This window comes from Pempheris klunzingeri, chromosome 1 (assembly GCF_042242105.1).
Source record: "Pempheris klunzingeri isolate RE-2024b chromosome 1, fPemKlu1.hap1, whole genome shotgun sequence".
NCBI lineage: Eukaryota > Metazoa > Chordata > Actinopteri > Acropomatiformes > Pempheridae > Pempheris > Pempheris klunzingeri.
Genome location: NC_092012.1, coordinates 28,815,815 through 28,835,148, shown reverse-complemented (window position 1 = coordinate 28,835,148; position 19,334 = coordinate 28,815,815). Strand labels below are relative to the sequence as shown.

The window sequence follows — 19,334 nt, the reverse complement described above, 5'->3', positions numbered from 1 at the left end:
AGATGAATAAAGATAGATGAATAATTTTCAGTTATCAGCCAGCCCTATGACCAACTCATTCCCGTTTGCAGCCCTACACGAGAACTTGCAAATGTGTTTTCCTACAGTTTGTCCATAAATTCTCAAATAGAGTCTGGGGCCATAAGGTGACAGCATACTTATTTATTATCTCCACAATCCTCGTCTAAAGGACAAAATCTCCATTCAATGGATCCTACTATCAAGGCAGCCCACTCTCATCAGATTACTGTGGATTCTTTGTCCTACCAAACCACATCCACTCAGCTTTAAAATGCAGTGTTTGTTTTCATATCATTCATTCACTAGAGTAATGGATGTAAATAGAGTGAATGTTAAGTCTGGGTTACGACCTACTTGTTCTTAAACTTAACAGTTCCCCAGACTTTAACATTTGAAACTTTTGAACGTCAACTTTAAACAACAGCTCAACTTTTTGATATCTTTCATACTTTAGTATGAAGTATTTTCTTGCTGTTAAACTTGAACTGACAGTTCAAAAGACAGCAATTCCAATGACATTTGAAACTCTGTCAGTGCTCACACTGAAACTGATACTGAAAGTCCTTTTAGCTTGAACGCTTTAAATGAATCTTGAAAAGTCCAAGATATGCAAATGAGCATCTTTAATACACTGTTGATAAGGTACGCAAAGCAATAGTAGCAACAGTGTTTTATATAGTTAATATATAAAACTTGAAAACATTGCAGAGTTAAAAATATCTTCAATCAATATATCGGTCAACTGATATTGTATTTAAATTGTGTAAGGTGTTGGCTCTTTTGTGATCATTACTCAGACATGTCATCTCATCAAACAATCTTTTTAGCCTAATTTGGCAAAAAAAAAAAAAAAAAAAAAAGCTAATTTGCCCCAAAAAAGCTGGACAAACAGACAAAACAGAGCCAAACAGTCCTTTTTTAAGCATGGTGAAGTAACAGCTTAGCAGTTATGTAATCAATCCAAATGTATCATCTTTGGCATTAGTGATGCGTAGGATTAACATTTATTAACTACTGCCATCACTACCCCTCCACTTTTTCATGAGGAAAGCTTTGGATTTACTTGTATGGGTCGTTATATTATGGACTTCCTATATAGGAATAATTACCCACAGCTTGTTCAAATGATTGTTTCTGAATATCCTGCACCGTTAATCAAACAGGATGTACACAAGATGCAGCTTTTGAGATGGTTTAAAAATGTTTTGCAAGAGAATTGCTGTGGCTCTGCCAAGAAGCACCACTTATTTAGTTGCAGAAAACCTTCATCAACAGACTGAAAGGACATTTACACAATCACAGATGAGGTCTGAAAATAGTTTACAGCAGACAGTTGGTTCCTACTGGTTATTATCTAAGTAACTGGGAAAATGGATCATACAATTTTAGTCTCAGATTTCTACTAATGAAATAAAATGTAAAACATCTGTTTAAAATCAGAGAAAGATTAATCAAATACAAGTCAGTTTTAAGCAAGTTATATATGCAAATGCATTCTGAATGTAGCAAACGATTTGTAGAGTCAAGCTCTTTGTGTGTGCGTGGGTTTGCATATGGAAGAGAAAGAGAGTTAAAGAATAAGTGCAAACATACACGACTGTGTATAGTCATTCGATCAGTTTACTGCACCATTTAAGATGGCATCTGTTGACACCAACAGTGGTTAGAAAATGAAAGTTGGGCTAACAGAATTCATTCAATTCATTTATTCAAGTTTCTTACCCATGATAGCTTTTTTCCCCCCCAATTTTAAACATTTATAGTCTGCAGTTAGAGAAATATATCTATATTTAATTTAAACTACATATATTACATTAATATGCAGACAATGTGTTCTGTTTCGTGTGTTCATTTTTCAGTGAAATCAATGTTTGTAGTTGCTGTTGTGTTTGTGACAGTAAAACAAGTTTACTTTTAAACAGCACAATCAGGGACACTAATGTGTTTAACTAATATAAGTAAGTAATGTAACTAAGACAGTTATTCTAGAGTTACATTACAGTACATATACATTATACACATATGATATATACATCTATCTGTGTGTGTGTATTTGTGTGTGAATGTGTTAAAAGTCAACTACACACTAGATTAATTCTCTTAATAACACTCTTTAAGTTAGTTAAAAACATTCATCACAGAGACCGCTTTTCTCTTTGCAGAATTCATCACATCACAAAATCCAAACTCATCATATCTCCCAATATCATGTCTGATGTCTTTCAGCCAACATATAATCACTCTGACCCTAATATCTTGGGCGTCCTCATTATCTAAGCATCCCATTTCTGAGGATGTGATGCTATTTAAGGCCCTTAAAACGAAGGCAAAGCACAGGCCTAGTTGTCAGCTGTACCAGAGGCCAAGTCAGTGTGGACACACAATACTGACTAAATCACATAATACAACAGTTGTGATCAAACACTGTGACATTACTTTAGGGATGACCACTGGTGCTTTCAGGGGAAATTTACTCAAAAGACTATTTTGGGGAAGAAATGCACCTGCAATGCGGTCATGATCACTAAAGTGAGAGGCATTCATAGTTAATCTTATTCCATTATAGCAGCCTATAAAGCACAGGATTCTCTCACTCTCACTTACAAATTAAAAAATTATGCCACAATACTGAGACAGATTTCCAGAAACCGACTACCAGAATCTTAACTGCAGTAAGAATCTATCAAAAGCAATGGCCAACCTTAATGGAGGGCACATAGGAAGGGACCAACACTTCTCTTAGTACACTGCAGTGCTGTGGAGATGCAACTTGCAGCTACAAGATCTTAATACATTTTGGGTGAATTTCTTTCTGACACTTCAATGGACACAAATGAAGCCCACATTGGAAATAGTGAGCAGTGCTAAATTTAAAGAAAAAAGGTTTTGACGTAACACATTAGATTCTCTGAAAAGTGGCGTGCAATCTTTGGATGCAAAGGGTGCCCACTGGTTTGAAAGTTTAATAGAGTGTTTGAACTCTTAACTCTAAGGGTTTCACTTAAGATAAAATAATTTAAACTTATCAAATCAAACCCACTTAACACTGAATCCAAACATTTCATAATAACAACGCAGATATACGGGAACTTCTACCCATGACAAAACTGCAAAGAGAAAACAAATTACAAGGAAAGGAGCACCTCTCACTCTCAGCCTTATTATTACCATACTATCTACATTAACTATCTATAGCTACTACCCTAAAAAGCAGATGTTCATGATTATTACAAATTATAAACCCAATCACAACAGACCTATTCTTTCCAGCTGATTTCCAGAGACACAGGACAATCCATAGGAAACATAGAATACTTACGAAGCTGGCCAGAGGGAGTTACTTACACAGGACTAGAATTCAAAGAGCAATGGTCCACCATCATCTCAGGGAGAAAATCCAACTTAAAAGAAGCCATGATGGCAAAATCTTTCTTTTTCTTCTTCTTTACCACAACAAAGCTAAATTGACACAATGATCAGAGGGTGGTGGTAAACTCCAGATCGTACACTTGTTGGTAAGTCCCTGGCGAGGGGTATAATAAAGCAGCCCACAGTGCATAAAAGGCAGAGAAAAACTGTGTGCCGCAACAAACCAATCCACATGGAAAACCCGTCCACTGGAACACAAATACGGCAAACAAAATGTGGCTGAGGGACCACCTTCGTTTGAGATGGAAGAGGAGCACAAATGACAAACACAAAGTGACAGGCCTTCAGGTTGGCTTTCCAGGTTCTGGGACTGGGACTAACAACTGCATGGAGATCATGGAGACAGAGGGCTGCTGGGATCACTGGGGCCAGAGAGAGTAATGGCCATTTGGTGTCCCACAATCAAAGTGCTGATGATCCACGGCCTTTGTGAACATTTTTCCTAGGCCAGCAGATCTGGCTGCAGCGTCAGATAAACAGGGTGTCAGATTGATGGTGATAAGGCCCAGTGGGCAGAGGGAATGAAAGAGGGAGTGAATAGTACTCCCCAGCCAGTAGCTAATCCCTGGACTAGCCACACCAGAGGCTAACAATTAGGTTCCGGCCTGAGGGGGGCTGTGTTTACCCTGTTGTTCTACAGGCTGCACTGGTTTGTGTGTGATTTACGTGTGTGAAAACAGAAGGGAGCCAATGTCAAATGGCACTGGCTTTGGTCTTTGTGCACCACACAGTGCACACACACACTCCAATGCACATACACACTTACAAAATGAGATAACTCCTGGGATGTATGTTGCATGACAAGGGAATGCGGTATCTGCCAAAGTGCCTTCAGGTAGTTGTTGGCTGGACTCAATAGAACCCCTTACTGCTGCATATTGCTTTTGATTTCAGTTTGAATATACTCAGTATCTTCTTTTAGTTCCACCAAATCTCTACAAAGAAATGAGGTTATCTGGATACCTTTAAAGCAGCCAACTACATTTAGCTAACAACTGATTGGTGGGACTCCCGTGCTCCTCACAGCTAGATCACCATTACAGTGCACATTATGTGATGGAGCTGGGGGATGGCTGCTGAAGTTTTGCAAACTTTCCTGTGTTTCAATGGAGATTAAGGATATGAGATAGTGTTGCAGAATTCCAAACAACTGGCCATACAATGGGAGCTGAACAGGTCATATGACATCACTGCTGTGATAACAGACAATATAGGAAATATGAACTGCAGTCAGTAAGTTAGTTAGTAAGTTAGTAAGCATGCTTGCTCCCCACATAGTCTACACAGTCTGAATCTAGCTGCCCAGCAGGCATTGCAGTTACCCACAGTCAACAGCCTATTAGGTGTGCAAAGAGTGACTTCCTTCTTCCATAAATGCTCCTCAGCAGTCTATATTTCAGCTACCAAACAGGCTTTACTAAATCTAATTAAAGTTAAAACCTTTAAACAATATTAGCCAAAATTTAAGCTAATCCATGCAATAGGAGGACGTTCAGAAAGAAGAAAAAAAAAGAAAATCAGGCCTACACAATCAAGGAGGTCTTCTAACTTCAACTGGTCATTTCATCTGTCAAGCTTTATCTTGCACTGCCCAACACAGCTGGCGAACCTGAAGGTATTTACGATTAACCATGCAGATTGAATAAAGATTGAATAAAAACTCCAAACTTTGTCCTCCTGCATTTTTAGAGTGACATATTGACACATTTTGTCAGCTGTTTGGAAAGATATGCAGCTTTAGCTAACAGTGGTTCCTGTATGAAGTTATCAGGTCTGCCTTTTATCGATGATTTCCAAATAGGTTTACTGATGTCTTCTTTGAATGGATCCATGCCACCATTATCACTGGTGAAAGTGGGTTCAATTAATTCCAACGGTGTGTATAACATGTTTGTATGACTGACAAACTCTCTGGGTTTTCCCTGCCTGTCTAACTCAAAAGTGAGCTTTGCAAAATGCAACAGAGAACTGAGAACATGACAAAGGAAAGTAAAATGTGCACAGAAAGATACCACAACACAGTTTCTTTTTCTATGTTGATTGCTGCGCCAAAATAAACACTGTCAAAAAATTTAAATCCATATGGACACTTGCATCTGTCAAATTGTGATTTTTCACATCAGTGCATGACCCTCTAAACCAGGGAAAACCCTGCCACTTATAAATTAGAAAACTGTAATAATAACATAATTGCCTGATGACAACCAGGAAGAGGTGAAAGTTATGTCGGGCCAGTAAATACAATCAGCCAGTTGCCTGATGGGGTCGGTGCTTGAAAAAGTTTTAAAAAACATCATCATCATCAGAGAGAGAGAGAGAGATTGACTGACTGAGTGACTGAGTGTGGGGGACAGACATATGGCTGCATGGTGTGGCCAGAGAGTTACTGGGTGTTGACAGATTTTCTCTCAACCCTGTTGTCCCCCAAACACCAGAGAGCAGAGTAGGCTGAAGGCTCCTTACCCCCCTAGTGCCAAGTTGGTGACTTCTGAGTTAGGGAGGGGGAGATTGGGCTGTCCAGTCTGCTCCGGAGACACATACAGGATTTCAGGGTCGAGGCTATCCATCCAGGGCCTTGCACAATTACTGCCAACACACACAAACACAGGAAAACACAACACACCAGGACAAGACACACACAAAAAACCAATTACAAATACATACACAACAAAATTACACGCAACAAATATTTAGACAAGACCCACAATACATGAATCCAGTAATACAAACCAAGTGGAACACAAACTGACGGACGTGTCCTTCAAAAACAGGAACAAGCAGTTACATCCGAGACTGATAAGGAATAACTACTAGGATGATCCAGCCAAACATGGTACCACAGGCATTATTAATGAGAGCAGGAGCAGCTAAAGAAAGTGATGTCAAACATCTTAGTGTGGTGAGAAAATTGCACTCAATATAACTAATCAAAACAAGAAGATTATCAGCAACAAGGTTAAAGCTGCAAAGAAAAAGAGGAGCTTGCTCTTTGTTAAGACAAATATCAAGATCAATACAGTCAAGTGGCAGCTGCTGTCAACTCTACAAAACACAGTATTCTCATACCCCATCCACCAAGAGCCTCTGCGCCTCTGACCCCAACTAGCAAATGTCTACCTCAGTGTGCTGGAAGGAACACTTTGTGGATTTTTTTCTGTATGTATATGAAATATAAGTTCTGCTGTTAGTTTAACTTTTTCCCAGCCGGCTGGCAGCTGACCGGCCTTCGTTTGGGAGCGGCAATGTGGAGTGGCTGCCGCTGTAGTGCAGTAGGTTATGTTCAACTCCTTCAGCAATACATTTATGATTTTAATGTAACAGTTTCATTGACCAATGTCAGGGGGAGAAACAAACTCAGTGTGCTGATAGTCACTGCAAATACGACTCATTTAGGGTAAGGATAATACATTATGCTGCATGATTTGATGGATAGTTGACAGTTTAACGGTACTGACATCTTAACAGCCATGCAAATGAGAGCTTTGCTGTTACAAATCATTTAGGCTGATTAAAGTCCAGTAGACCGACTATACAGGCGCTCATCTGATGAATGCACTAGGCTGTAAAAGTGCATTGTGCATTGGCAGTTATCACAGCTCAAGGGATGCCATGATATCTGCAATACTATAACAAAATCAAAGTGCTGGTATAAATTGTTATCTTTGTACAATATACCTAGTATTAACTGAATAAAAAGCTCATTTAAATATCACTAAAATCAGAGTACAATTCACCAGAATGTTGGAAAACTGTCTGAAATTAGCTATTTTAAGGGGAAGATCCCCAGATACTCTGTTTAGGTTTTGTCTCTCCATTCAGGCTCTTGGGTCTGAAAGTTGTCAAGTATGCTGATCAACCATACTTATTAATCATTGACCATTATTAACTTGGCTTTTCATATATTAATGTTTGGAATTGGGAATTTGGTTGCTGAACTTTTTGTACGCAACTCTTGAGGTCTGAGGAGTGAAGACCCAGACCCCTGTGGTGAGTAATGTCACAGAAGGCAAATCTCACTCCAAACTAACCTGAAAAGTTAGCAGTCCTGGTCAATGTAACATCTGCAACACCCAGAACATGGACACAAACTAATGTGAAATGGGTACACAGCCCTCAAGACAATGCAGTGGTCCCCTATTTTTTAATTTCGGAATCTCAAAAAAAGATCAATGTCTCAAAATCATGTCTTGTTTTTGGAAGCAGCCAAAAAAACAAGCCTATCATAACAATCTAGCACCTCCACACAAAACCTTACATTGGAGTATAAGCAATGCTACACTGACATCTGTGGACTTCTACGTTCAAGACTGCTGCAATTTTGACCACAGCATCACAAACAGGTGTGGTCTGTTGTACTTATGGCCACACCCAGCTGTGATGTAGCGAGGGAAGATAAAGGGGTATACACTGATGTCACTGATGTGATAGAGCTGCTGGGAAAAAAAACTAACATTTCATTTCAGCAATCAGAGACTGACGATGATCAGTACAACATAGACAAGTGTCCCCAGGCTGTAGTTCATTAGGTACACCTAGCTAAAACTAATGCAGTCTAACGCCACAGTGTGAGTAGGATTAATAAAAGAAACTCCTCTCTGTATAAAGCTATACATCTTTTTTTTGTTTTAAATGTAGACATCTGAATGTAGAAACAGCTTAAATGTTGAGTCCTCACTGCAGTTGGCAGAGTGGGATGATCCCACCTCATCAGAATCACATAGTTTTCAAAGCACTCTGGCTGTCAGGTTTGTTAGAATAGTTTTGAATTACATGCAACTGTGTGCCTGATAACATTAGATACACATACCTTTAGAAGAACCACTTCGGTATACTTCTGTTTACACTTGGGCAGTATCTAATAACTTTTAATCTGTCTTTTTGCAACATCCACGATGACAGATACTGGCTGTGGGGGGGAGAACGTCAACACTGGCAACTTCCGCGTTCGGTGACATCACGTGCATACCCTCTTTTCGGATATATATAGCGTTAACTACAAACCTTACACCATTACTGGTTCACGACAACGTTCACCACAGATCACATATGCAAACCAACCTCTATCATGACGCAATTTCATCAACACATCACTGTCATATCGTGAAACTGCCGTTCGGAGCATAAAAGTAGATTTCACAGAAAGCCTTGACAACCACTTGTGCTAGCTAGCAGTTCAATGACCAAGCCAGCAGACACTCACAGAGCTACATCACCGTGGGTATGTTGTGGTAACGTTAGCTAGCTTGAATAGCACCTGATAACTTAAAATGACACAACTTACCCGTGTTTTTAACGCCACTGTTAATTTGACTTGTGCTTAAAACCAAATGTCGTTTTGGGCTTTTGCTTACAATATACCGGTATATATACTGTACTTAAGGAAACAAGCTGAGTACTACATAGGTGAACTAGTAAGTGGTCTGTCACTTGAGAGATTTAGCTTGCAGTCACTGTGTAAAATGGCAGTCTCTCCTGCTGAACCGTTACCACTCGACAGCTGCAAAGGGGGGTCGGGGACGGGGGGCGGGGCTGGTAAGAGCCAACCTTATATGTAATATTTGTGTCAAGATGCATTTAAATGGCTGCGGATAGATTTTTAGTTTTCAATGGGAGAAGTTTTCTTGGTGAGCGACCTTTGGTATTTAGTGCTCTTTGATATGACACATGACAGCTCCCTGGGTTACAGTGTAACTTGGTACGGTCCATAGTAAGGAAACCTGTCATGGACAATCATTTCCTAATTTCCCACAAGCTCCTGATGCTGCTCATGTTTTATTCCTTGTCATCCATGCACGCACCAGGTGATGAAATCCAAAAAACTAAACTAATATCTTAAAAGCAATATCATGACTTGAATAAAAAATGTTTTGATCAAAGTTTCACAAGCATCCATGTGACAACATGTGAGGAATATAACAGGTGTAAAGTGGAAGACCAGGCCACTCAATGGAAATGGCCATATATACTGTTTTTCAGAGGCAACCTACAAAGTTCTTCACAAGAGATTTAAAACTGGCAGATGTAAATTGCAATAAAATGAGTGAGAAATTTAGTCAAGAGCCAATTGTATAAATGTGTTAGTGGTCATTAAAATCTTTAAATCTACTCAAAAATGTACAAGCAACCAATGTAGAAACGCTAAAAGTGGGGTTACAAGCGTTCTCTGGATCTTGAGAGTAGTTTTGCTGCGGTGCTCCTTACCAGCTGAGGACCATTAAGAACCCTGAAAAGGGGTTAAAAACTTAAAACTTGCTTTGGGCAGACAATATTCAAGGAGCCAAATATATCAATAAAAATAAACCAACAAAACAAAATGAATATGTAACAGCTGAGCTCCAGTCTCCCATTTCCTCAGCAAAATAATAAAGAAGACTGTCCATAAATGGTTGGTTGACTACCTGTCAGTTATGTACATTTCTAATTAGGTTTCTGTGCAAGCCACTAACATAAATGCTCCAGAGATTATCACTGGTCTACTCGAGTGTAGTGAGTAAAAAAGTGGGCTTTAACATCTCAATTGAAGGGCTTGAGATGTCTGATTTGCATCATCCAACAGAAACATTTTTTGCTTCTTTCAGGAACTTCTGTCAAGAGATCCTCGTGTGTGGAGTCCCCAAAAGACCAATTCATGGTCCATTGCTGTTCAGCTTGTCAGTGTTGCCACAGTTACATAATCCTGCGATGTTGCCATAATTTACAAGCACAAATTTGAGTGAATACCCCTAATCAGGTGTCAGCACTGACAGCAAGTTAGTTTTAGAATGAATAGAAATATTAGTTCTCATCTATAAAGCCTTGCTCCTGAGTTCCTCTTTGCTTATCAAATGTGAACCTCAGACATCTGCTGCAGGCCCTCTGCTTGTTTCAAGGGGTAAATCAAAAGTTGGTAGAGCTGCAATAGGCAGAAAGTTGAAAGAGTTATTGGTCATTGTAAATAAAGAGCCCTCACACGCTTACATTTCACACCCTATACTGGAACCCCAAGGCTGAAAGCTGGTGGAAGGCCGTCATTGTAACGGGAGGATGAGATAGCTGCAGGGGAGGGATGCTCTCAGGATGACTCTATTGTATGAGGCGCCCACAAGATAGGGAAAGGTCATTAGGGAGGATACTTTGTTCACAGGTGCGGTAACTGCGTGGAAGGTCGTGATGCCAAGAGGCTGGGACCAGCCTGGGCACCAACGAAGGGAGGGCCAAGTCTAAACCGCGGTTACTCCCCAACTAGCCGACCAATCAAAAATAATTGTATTCTTGTTAGAATGTGATATACTGTTACTGCATACGTGTTTCGGGGCTCACTCTGGGACCTGTTGGCTATAGACTAACAGCTTGCTGACTGTGGTTTTCAGAGCCCAGACTGTGTCCTTGATCAAGCTCAATACTTATTCACACAGAAAATAAAACACCTTAAATGAGAGAAGTTGCCTGTCCTTCATCGAAAAAAACGAACATGCGACACTCTACATACTGGTTGTCAAATGATTCCTTTGTAGTGTAACTATGCTGTAAGAGATTAGAGATGAAACTTATTCTGTGTAAAACACATTTAAAGTTCAGCTTAACCTGGTATGAGGCTTCAAAAGACAGTTCATCTCTGTAAAGCTGTTAGGCAACTATCATATCCACCATGTTTGCTTTAGTCGTATCTTAGCGTGTTAGTGTGCTTACATTCGCTAATTAAACACAAAGTGCAGTGAAATAGTTTAGTTTCACAGACCATCAGACCGAGCGACCACACACATTGTCATCTCTGGAGAAACTCCTCTAGCGTGGTAGAAAATTCAAACCTGTCCTTTAACTTTCCTTTATGGATCAGAACTCGGGGATTTTGAACTTGCTGTAGGTTCACAATATTTAACACATCTGATTTTATATGTTCATTTTCCACATGTGCATCTTAACATATAATGATAGCTGTTTGCTCATGTGAACAATTTGCCTTTACATGATGTTAAATATTCCTCTAGTGACATGATTTTCCTAATGTGCTACTGCGTACACAGAAGACGAAACACCAACAAACTCCAATAAATCCATCCTGGATCAGTCCCAGCAGCTGACAAAAATCCTTAAAAAAATCCTTTAAATCCTGTTAAATATCTAAAGAAATATCTAAAGCGATCAATAAAAATAAAATAGACAGTTTTGATGATTGTTCCTGATATCTGACAGTCAACAGTACATTCATTTATTTCAGGTATACAGTGCAAAAACAGAAATACAATAAATGTACTGTACAAGCAAATGTCTTAAAATAGACAAGAAAAAATTCCATTAGGCAACGTCATGTCTGCAGTGTTCACTTCAAGGGAGAAAGTTATTGTCGTTGCATCACAACATTGTGTTCCCTCTCATCTGATGTGCTTCAGTTCCTGTTTTCCTACTGACAAAGAGTGTGTCAGCTGTCTGATGCAGGTAGCCGTTATAGAAGTCAGCTGCTGTTAGTCTTTTTTTCAGGACCACCGCCTTGAATCCGACCCAGCCATCCTGGAACGGGGAACACAGATCAATTCAAATGTTTGAGCCATGAAAAATATCAGAATGACAGAAATCCAGAAGAGAGTTTTAAATCCTTCTTCTCACCTACAAGGCTCTTAATGGTCAGGCTCCATCATATCTTAAAGTAGTACCATACTACCCCACTAGAGCACTGCGCTCTCAGAAGGCCTACTGGTGGTCCCTAAAGTCCTCAAAAGTAGTGATGAGCTTTCACCTATCAGGCTCCTCTCCTGTGGATTCTCCTTCCAGTTTGGGTTCGGGGGGCAGACACCCTCTACATTCAAGAGTAGACTAAAAACCTTCCTTTTTGATAAAGCTTATAGTGCACTGGGCTCCTCTCTCCTCCTCTTCCTTCCCATCGTTACGCTTCATGTCTCTTTACTGTCTGTTACTAACTTGGTATCTTCCCCGGAGCCTTTCTGTGCTTTTCTCATCTCTCTGGTTCCTGTGGATCCTGGTCCCGGTTCTCCTGCTGTGGTTCTCTGGCTTCATGAATCACTGCTGCGGATCCTGACAGAAACCCCCCACCCCCTCCCCTCACCTCTGAGCCTGGTTCTGTTCGAGGTTTCTTCCCGTTAAAGGGGAGTTCTTCCTGCCACTGTTGCCTAATATAATATCTGATGCTGCTCATGTGGGGATTCTTGAATCCTTAATTTTGAATTCCTTGATGACAGCAATTCTTCATTCCAAGGCCCAGCATCACTGTTTCTATTTGGAGTGACATTTACTGGTGCCTGAAATTACCTCTGACGGGAAATGTTTGGACACGCCGGCCATGTTTGTTAAAAAGTCTTTGCATACAGTTTAATGCATCACCCTGCTCTGTTTAAAGAGAAAAGCTTAGACGTGGCAGTGGGTGTGGGACAGGTGTGCAGGTTTAGATGGTTGTCAGCAACAAAGTAAATCTAACAGAGTTGGACAGACCTTACAGCAGACAGCCAGAGTATTGGACTGCTTCTGATAGCTCACTGAGCCAGGGACTGGTCTCCTCCTTTGATCTGCAAACAGCATGTGAGTGATATATGTCAGCTGGGGGCCGTGGCACTCAGGAGGTACATTGCAGGAGTAGTAATAGGACACACACACAAGCACGCACACATACGTCAAATCTCAAAGCCATCTGGAGGGTGCAGCCTCTGGTTCTGAAAATACTCCCATTTAAACTATTAATGGTGAACAGAAACATAACAGTCTGCTATACAATATATTAACCTCCTGATGGTTTGTTGTGACAGGAAAGTTTCAACTTCTTTTCCAAGAAACTGTGTCATTTTTTCCCCACAGACTGGTAGGTGAAATTAAACGACTTTCCACAAAGTTTGCAAAATTTCTCGCTTCCTGATTGGATGTTCCTTACTGCAGTGCTCAGTGGGACTCAAGCCGAATCCTCTAATAATAAAGTTCCTGTTTGTACTGAGGCTTCAAACAGACAGGTTTAAGTTTTAGAAATCCCCCAATAGTCAGTTACCGGGAAGAATAAATACATTTGCTACTTAAGGAACCCAGGCCCCTTAGATACAGTAACTCCACCACAAGGGCAACATTATTTTAGTGCATGGACATCCTCAAATGCACCTACAGCACTGACTTAGCCAACACAGACAGGCATGGCCGGCAAAGCTGCACTCTCATATGCACAGTAGAATCCTGGTTGTAAGTGTCAGTCTGGCTTTGAACATACATGGAACATAGGGTGAAATGGTTGTTCACATTCCCATATACATGATTGTAACAAGAATATCTTAGATCGCCATAATTCTTGTACAAACCCGCTTTGGGTGGACTTTTTTTGCATTTAGTTTCTCCATCTTTTTGCTAATTTCATTGGAGGACGATCCATATTGTATCCTCTGCTATAAGTATGCAAGTCATTCTATTGTCATTCTTTATTCTACTGCCTTTAGACAATGTCGTTTGATTTAGGGACACACATGGAAGACAGTCTTCCAGTTTCTATCGGAGTAACCCAGCTAGCATGTTTTTCAGAAACAGTCTTATTTCACTTTCTGCATTCACAAACACATAATCTGGACACTCTGAAAGACTGAACTATAAAAAAAAAGTTTGCATGCAATGTAAATACGTTTAATAAATCTGATGTTAGCAATTTACCTGATAATGTAACGTGGCATTTTCCAACAAAATCTAGAAGTTTTATAGTCCTGTCCATCCATATGGTCCTCAGAGGTATCTGATGGCAGAGAGAAGGATCCTTACAGTGATATTCAACAGAGTTGTCCATCACTCACAAGTGAACAACAGTCCACATAAGTCATCATTACCCAGGGTCCGATGGCACGATAGAGGCGATCGATTTGATCACAGGTCTGCTCCTCCCACACCATCCAGCTCATGGATGTACTGATTTTTGGGGCTGTGTGAGGAAATGTGTAAGTTAGGATGATTCCTCTGGTTTTATATTCAGCGTGACTGCGTCTATGTAGTTCAGACCTACGTACCAAATGTTGCACCTGCCTGTCCTTGCTCCCTTTTATGTGCCAGTCTTTCAGGCAGCGTCTTCAGCGTGTCAATCAGCTGCAATTCAAAATACAGAAACAATGTTACTGTCCTGTAAGTAAGACAACAAGGTAACCATCTCCTACCAGGCACGTTCCAACATCTCACCAGATGTGCTCCCTCCGTGGCAAGAGTAGCTCCCAGCTCCTCAGCAGTACATTTCTTGGGGACCTGATGGAGCTCCTGGTTGAGAATGGGGCCCACATCAAACCTGGGATGCGAAGCCATTTTTAAATCAGTTTATGTTTGTAGTAAGGTAATAACTGCAGGAACATAAAGAGGTTTCCTCTCTGTGTACCTGTGAGGTCGGATCTGGATGATGGTGACTCCTGTCACAGTGTCACCATGCATGACGGTGTGGTAGATGGGTGCTGGACCTCGCCACCTCGGCAGCAGGCTGGGGTGAACATTCAAGATCCCACTGCAATGAAAGAGTGTGCACACGCATACATACAGTTTGTGATTATAAGCTTTAGATTCTGTGTCTCAGCATATGAGGCCTGGATAACATCATCCTGTTGTAGTGGGGATAATGGACACTGCTCAAAAATATTAAGGGAACACTTAAATCACACGTTGGATCTCCATGAACTAAATATTCAAGTTCAAAATCTTTACTGTACTTTGTGTAATTTGTTGAGAACAAAATGACGTAACAACGGTCAACAGAAACTAAAATCACCAACCGACTGAGGGCTGGATTCAAAATCACACCGAAAATCAAAGTAAAAAATTGAAATCACATGCTGATCCAACTTGCGTGACATCACGGCAACTCCTAATATAACTCAGTCTAATATAACTTGGACCAGACCTGGATCAGACTGTGCTCAGAGACACAGCACACCTTCTTGTGACGGCACATGTGGATGTACCATCCTGGAGGAGCTGGACTACCTGTGCAACCTGAATGGGCTTGCAGGTACCGCCTCATGCTACCAGTAGTGACAAGAACACTGGAATAATGCAAAACTAGAAGAATCAGTCAGGAAAGATAATGAGAGAGCTACTGTCTGTGGCCACCACCTGCAAAATCATTCCCTTACTGAATGGCAACTTACTGTTGCCTCTCCAGCGCTCCTGTTGTCACTTTCATTTGCACCAAAACAGGTGAATCTGATTCACAGTCGCTCGTGCTTCCTAAGTGGACAGATTGAGATCCCTGGAGCTTAATTGCTTTGTTGTTATACTGTGATGATTAAATGTTCCCTTCATTTTTTTGAGCAGTGCAAACACTATTTGCTCCAAGGTTTCAAATCCTGTGTGAGACCAGCAGTGCATTTCATTAACGTATTTGTAGACTTAGTTCACTTATCAGTTTGGTTAGGTTTAGGCACCAAAACTACTTGTTTAGGTTTAGGAAAAAATCAAATACAAATATACAATACAATGTACATTAAACACAAAATATCTTCTTTCCAACAGAGACAAACAGCACCGGCCTTCCACCTTGCATGGTAGCCCTCATCATCAGTGTATGAATGGGAGAGTGTGATGCAGTGTTACAGCACTTTGAGTGGTCAAAAAAACAATGCAGGCACTGTACAAGTACAGACCATTTGCTATTTAACCTAAACTTTAAAGCCTTTAAAGATGGAAAAAAAAAAGCTCACTATGGAAACTTCTTGATCAGTCTCTCAGGGAGCAAACAGCCAAAAGACACCACCACTCCAATGTCAAACTGTCCATCCACGTTTTCATGGGGCCAGCTGTGGACCAGAAGGTGGTTCTGTTGGGCAAACCTCTTCACTGGGATGTCACCGGGCAAAGTGACCACTTCAAGGGACTCCACCAACCCTTTACCAGAGCTCCTACAGACAGAACATGGAGGTTAGTCATCATGCACACACTTCTCTTATTCCAAGATGATGAAGCCCATCATCTTCGAATAAGACAAAGTTCATTTCATGAGCTGGAAGATGAAGACGCCTGACCATATCACCAGTCTTCAAGCCTTCTGTGACCAAACTTCAGTCGTCTAACTAGAGCTTGAATGAGATTGGAACTTACCAATCTTACACCAACTTTATCCAAAACTCTGGGACGAAGATAAGGATTTAGTGCCAAATATTAGTGTGATGACGATCCTGTTGATAATGGGACTGGATAACTAAAGAAACCAAATCTCTGAAATGTTTGATTTAAAACTGGACGTATCCGATCAAAGAATAAGTAAGCTCTGCATTCCCCAGTATAGAAGCAACACATTTAAATACAACAGAGCACAGAATGTCGTCCCTAAAAATCAGTAAAAGCTCTGAATTTGCATAGAAATCTAGATAGCAGTAGAATAGAAGTCAATGTTTATAGTCCATTCACATGTTGAACATGTGATTCTGTCACCACGGGCATTTATCTGCTGCTATGACAGCCCCCACTCTTCTGGTGTCAGGCTTTCCACCAGATTCTGGAATCAGGCTGCAGGGATTTACATTCAGCCACAAGAGCATGATGCTGGGCCAGTGTTCAAACTAGAGAGGAGCCAGGGGGGCTTAGCTCCCCCAAAATAGACCCGAACTCTCCCGGAAGCAGAGTCTGGGTGGTTTTAACAAATGTAAAAATGTACAAATGTATGTATTTCTAGTGCAACAATGAATGATACAGGAAATACAGGAAATCTAATCGAACTTTAACATCCTGTGAGGTGTGTGTGAAACTCTGCCCTGCAGTGTGTCAGTGGTGCGTGTTACATGCTTGATCTGGATATGTGAAGGTGTTTTTGTAGATCATGGCTCCTGGACTGCTATCACATGTTGTTTTGAGTATCTTAAGCTAAGTCTTCTTCCTGATCACCACCTTTTTCTATCCAGAGATGAATTATTTATGCAGAAACAGGCCCAAGTTATCAGCTATGTGTCATTGTTTGTTTGTAGCCCATTCATTCCTTTAGATTTTTACTGTTTTACAATACAAAAATAACTCCTGACGATCAAATGAGGAATGGTTGTCAGTTTGATCTTCTATTCGGCAGTTACACTGCAATAATTCTGGCTATGATCCACAAATAAAACGATTTTTATAAAATAACACTCATTCTTTTGTGGGAAAATCAAGATAATAATTAACCCAAACAATCCTTATCACACAACTCCTCACAGATTCTATTTAAAGATGTAGCACTTTGGACACAGACATTAACAAGATGACATTGTGTGAAGTCGTACACAATAGAGTTCTGTTCTTGTTATTTAACCAACATACATTAAGTGGCCACTTTATTACATTCTAGTGCAATTTAATCCAGCAGCACTTACATGAACTCTGCCTTTGCAAAATTACAAATGTTTGAGGTCATAGATAAAGGACATAAAATGATATTATGATATTCTGCAGTGCAGCACCACAGATTTAACTATGGGCATCATAAAAGACTTGGCAGCAAGTACTGGCTTATAATATATATAAGACACTTCCAATAACCAGTCTTCAGAACTAGTCTCACTAACTAATTAACAACCCGTAAAGAGTGTTCTCTCTCCAGATTTGGAAGGTGCTCTGTGACTCTATGGAGTTATACTTGTATCCCATGAGGCTGTGCGGGAGGCTTCTCGTGCAGGACTCGCACCTGCTGGACGTGAGGAGTTTTAGAGATTCCACAGCGAACCCATCGGTGCCAAAGAACATGATCCTCCACGGGGGTCCTGATGTTGACATGAGTCTACAGAGACACCGCTGCCGACCCACAGCTACCCTCCTCCATGCTCCTCCATGTAGGAAGCGCTGCCGGACCCGGTTAACCATATTCAGAGAAGCTGCTGCTGTCTTGCCGTTCGTCCACATGCTGACACTATTTGTCCTAAAGTCAGTGCTGACACTGGGTACGGTTAGTCAAGTCGCTTTGCCCTACATTATGAATGTGTTCCACACACGGCGCCGCCATGTTTTCTCCTACACTTCCGCACTCTTCTTCTTCGTGGATGCTTATTGGCGATTTGTAAACAAGCTTACTGCCATCAACTGGACACTGGTGGAAAAGCAGGTGGATTTATCCAAGAGATAATAAGTACATTTTAAGAAGTTATTCGTGTCACGGTGTATTCAGTGATTCTTTTGTGATGAAGCTTCTATCTGAAAAATCACTTTATTTCTATCAGCTTCAGGAATAAATGTCTTTGCTGGGAGTAGATGTTGTCTCTGTTGCAGGTCAGGGTCAAGCTCTGGTTTCCTTGAATTTTCATGTTCTTCATTTATTCATTTTTTGCGATTTATTGTGTTAAAAGTCGCTGTTAAAACTCCACATCCAGCAGGAAAAAGGCCAACAGCATCAGCATTTATTGAGAAGTATCATCGTCTACAGGCACAGCACACACAGCTGAATACATTTCACTTTATTGTATTGTACATCTCAGTATAATATCCACATGTATACACACACACAAGATCACAACTCTGAATTCTGCATTTTTTATGGTTGTTGCTAAATGTATCACATATTTATTCATAACACAACTCTCTTAATTTACGCACCCTGAATGATAAATTACCCTGGAATCTGCCGGGTGTCATCAGTCATATTAATGTTTGGAGGCTCTCTAAGATCATGCAGGTGCTTTGGTTTGTTCCTCTGTCTCCGGTGCAGTGTGGTGGTGTCAATGTGGAGCAATCACACAGGTGTCGCTGTCACTTGATGCACAGCATCTCAGTTTTCGGCAGAATTTCGGAGCAGGAAATTACAGGAGTAACCCCCCATGATGACGTCACCATGGGGTCTAACCGCCCTGGACTTATTAGAAGGCACATTTCTTCACTTAATTGTACATTATGTCAATAAAATAAATTGATTACTCTTAAATGAGTGTCTCCTGATTGTCTGTGATGTTGTAGAGGGTGCTTCAGTGTAGGCGCTTCACCACTGGACATTTAAGGGC

At 40.7% G+C, this 19,334-nt stretch overlaps 2 protein-coding genes across 6 annotated transcripts in view; both read right to left on the bottom strand.

Moving 5' to 3' along the window:
* celf1 (cugbp, Elav-like family member 1) overlaps positions 1-8,905 on the bottom strand; it is a 29,913-nt gene extending 21,008 nt beyond the window's left edge. For all 5 annotated transcript variants that reach the window (XM_070827569.1, XM_070827489.1, XM_070827647.1 and 2 more), the window contains exons 1-2: positions 8,732-8,905; positions 5,914-6,036 (exon numbers count right to left, since the gene is read on the bottom strand). In XM_070827569.1, the coding sequence (XP_070683670.1) occupies positions 5,914-6,017 (104 nt within the window). In that variant the 5' untranslated portion in view covers positions 6,018-6,036; positions 8,732-8,905. The remainder of the gene's footprint in view (positions 1-5,913; positions 6,037-8,731) is intronic.
* A 2,708-nt stretch (positions 8,906-11,613) lies between these two features.
* On the bottom strand, positions 11,614-18,262 carry mtfmt (mitochondrial methionyl-tRNA formyltransferase). Its single transcript, XM_070832409.1, has 9 exons — positions 18,032-18,262; positions 16,080-16,277; positions 14,765-14,887; positions 14,575-14,677; positions 14,409-14,484; positions 14,232-14,323; positions 14,062-14,140; positions 12,874-12,947; positions 11,614-11,937 (listed from the first exon to the last, which is right to left on the bottom strand). Exons 1-9 carry the CDS (start codon positions 18,244-18,246, stop codon positions 11,782-11,784), a joined length of 1,116 nt encoding a protein of 371 aa, XP_070688510.1. The 5' UTR covers positions 18,247-18,262; the 3' UTR covers positions 11,614-11,781.
* Between the last annotated feature and the right edge of the window lie 1,072 nt (positions 18,263-19,334).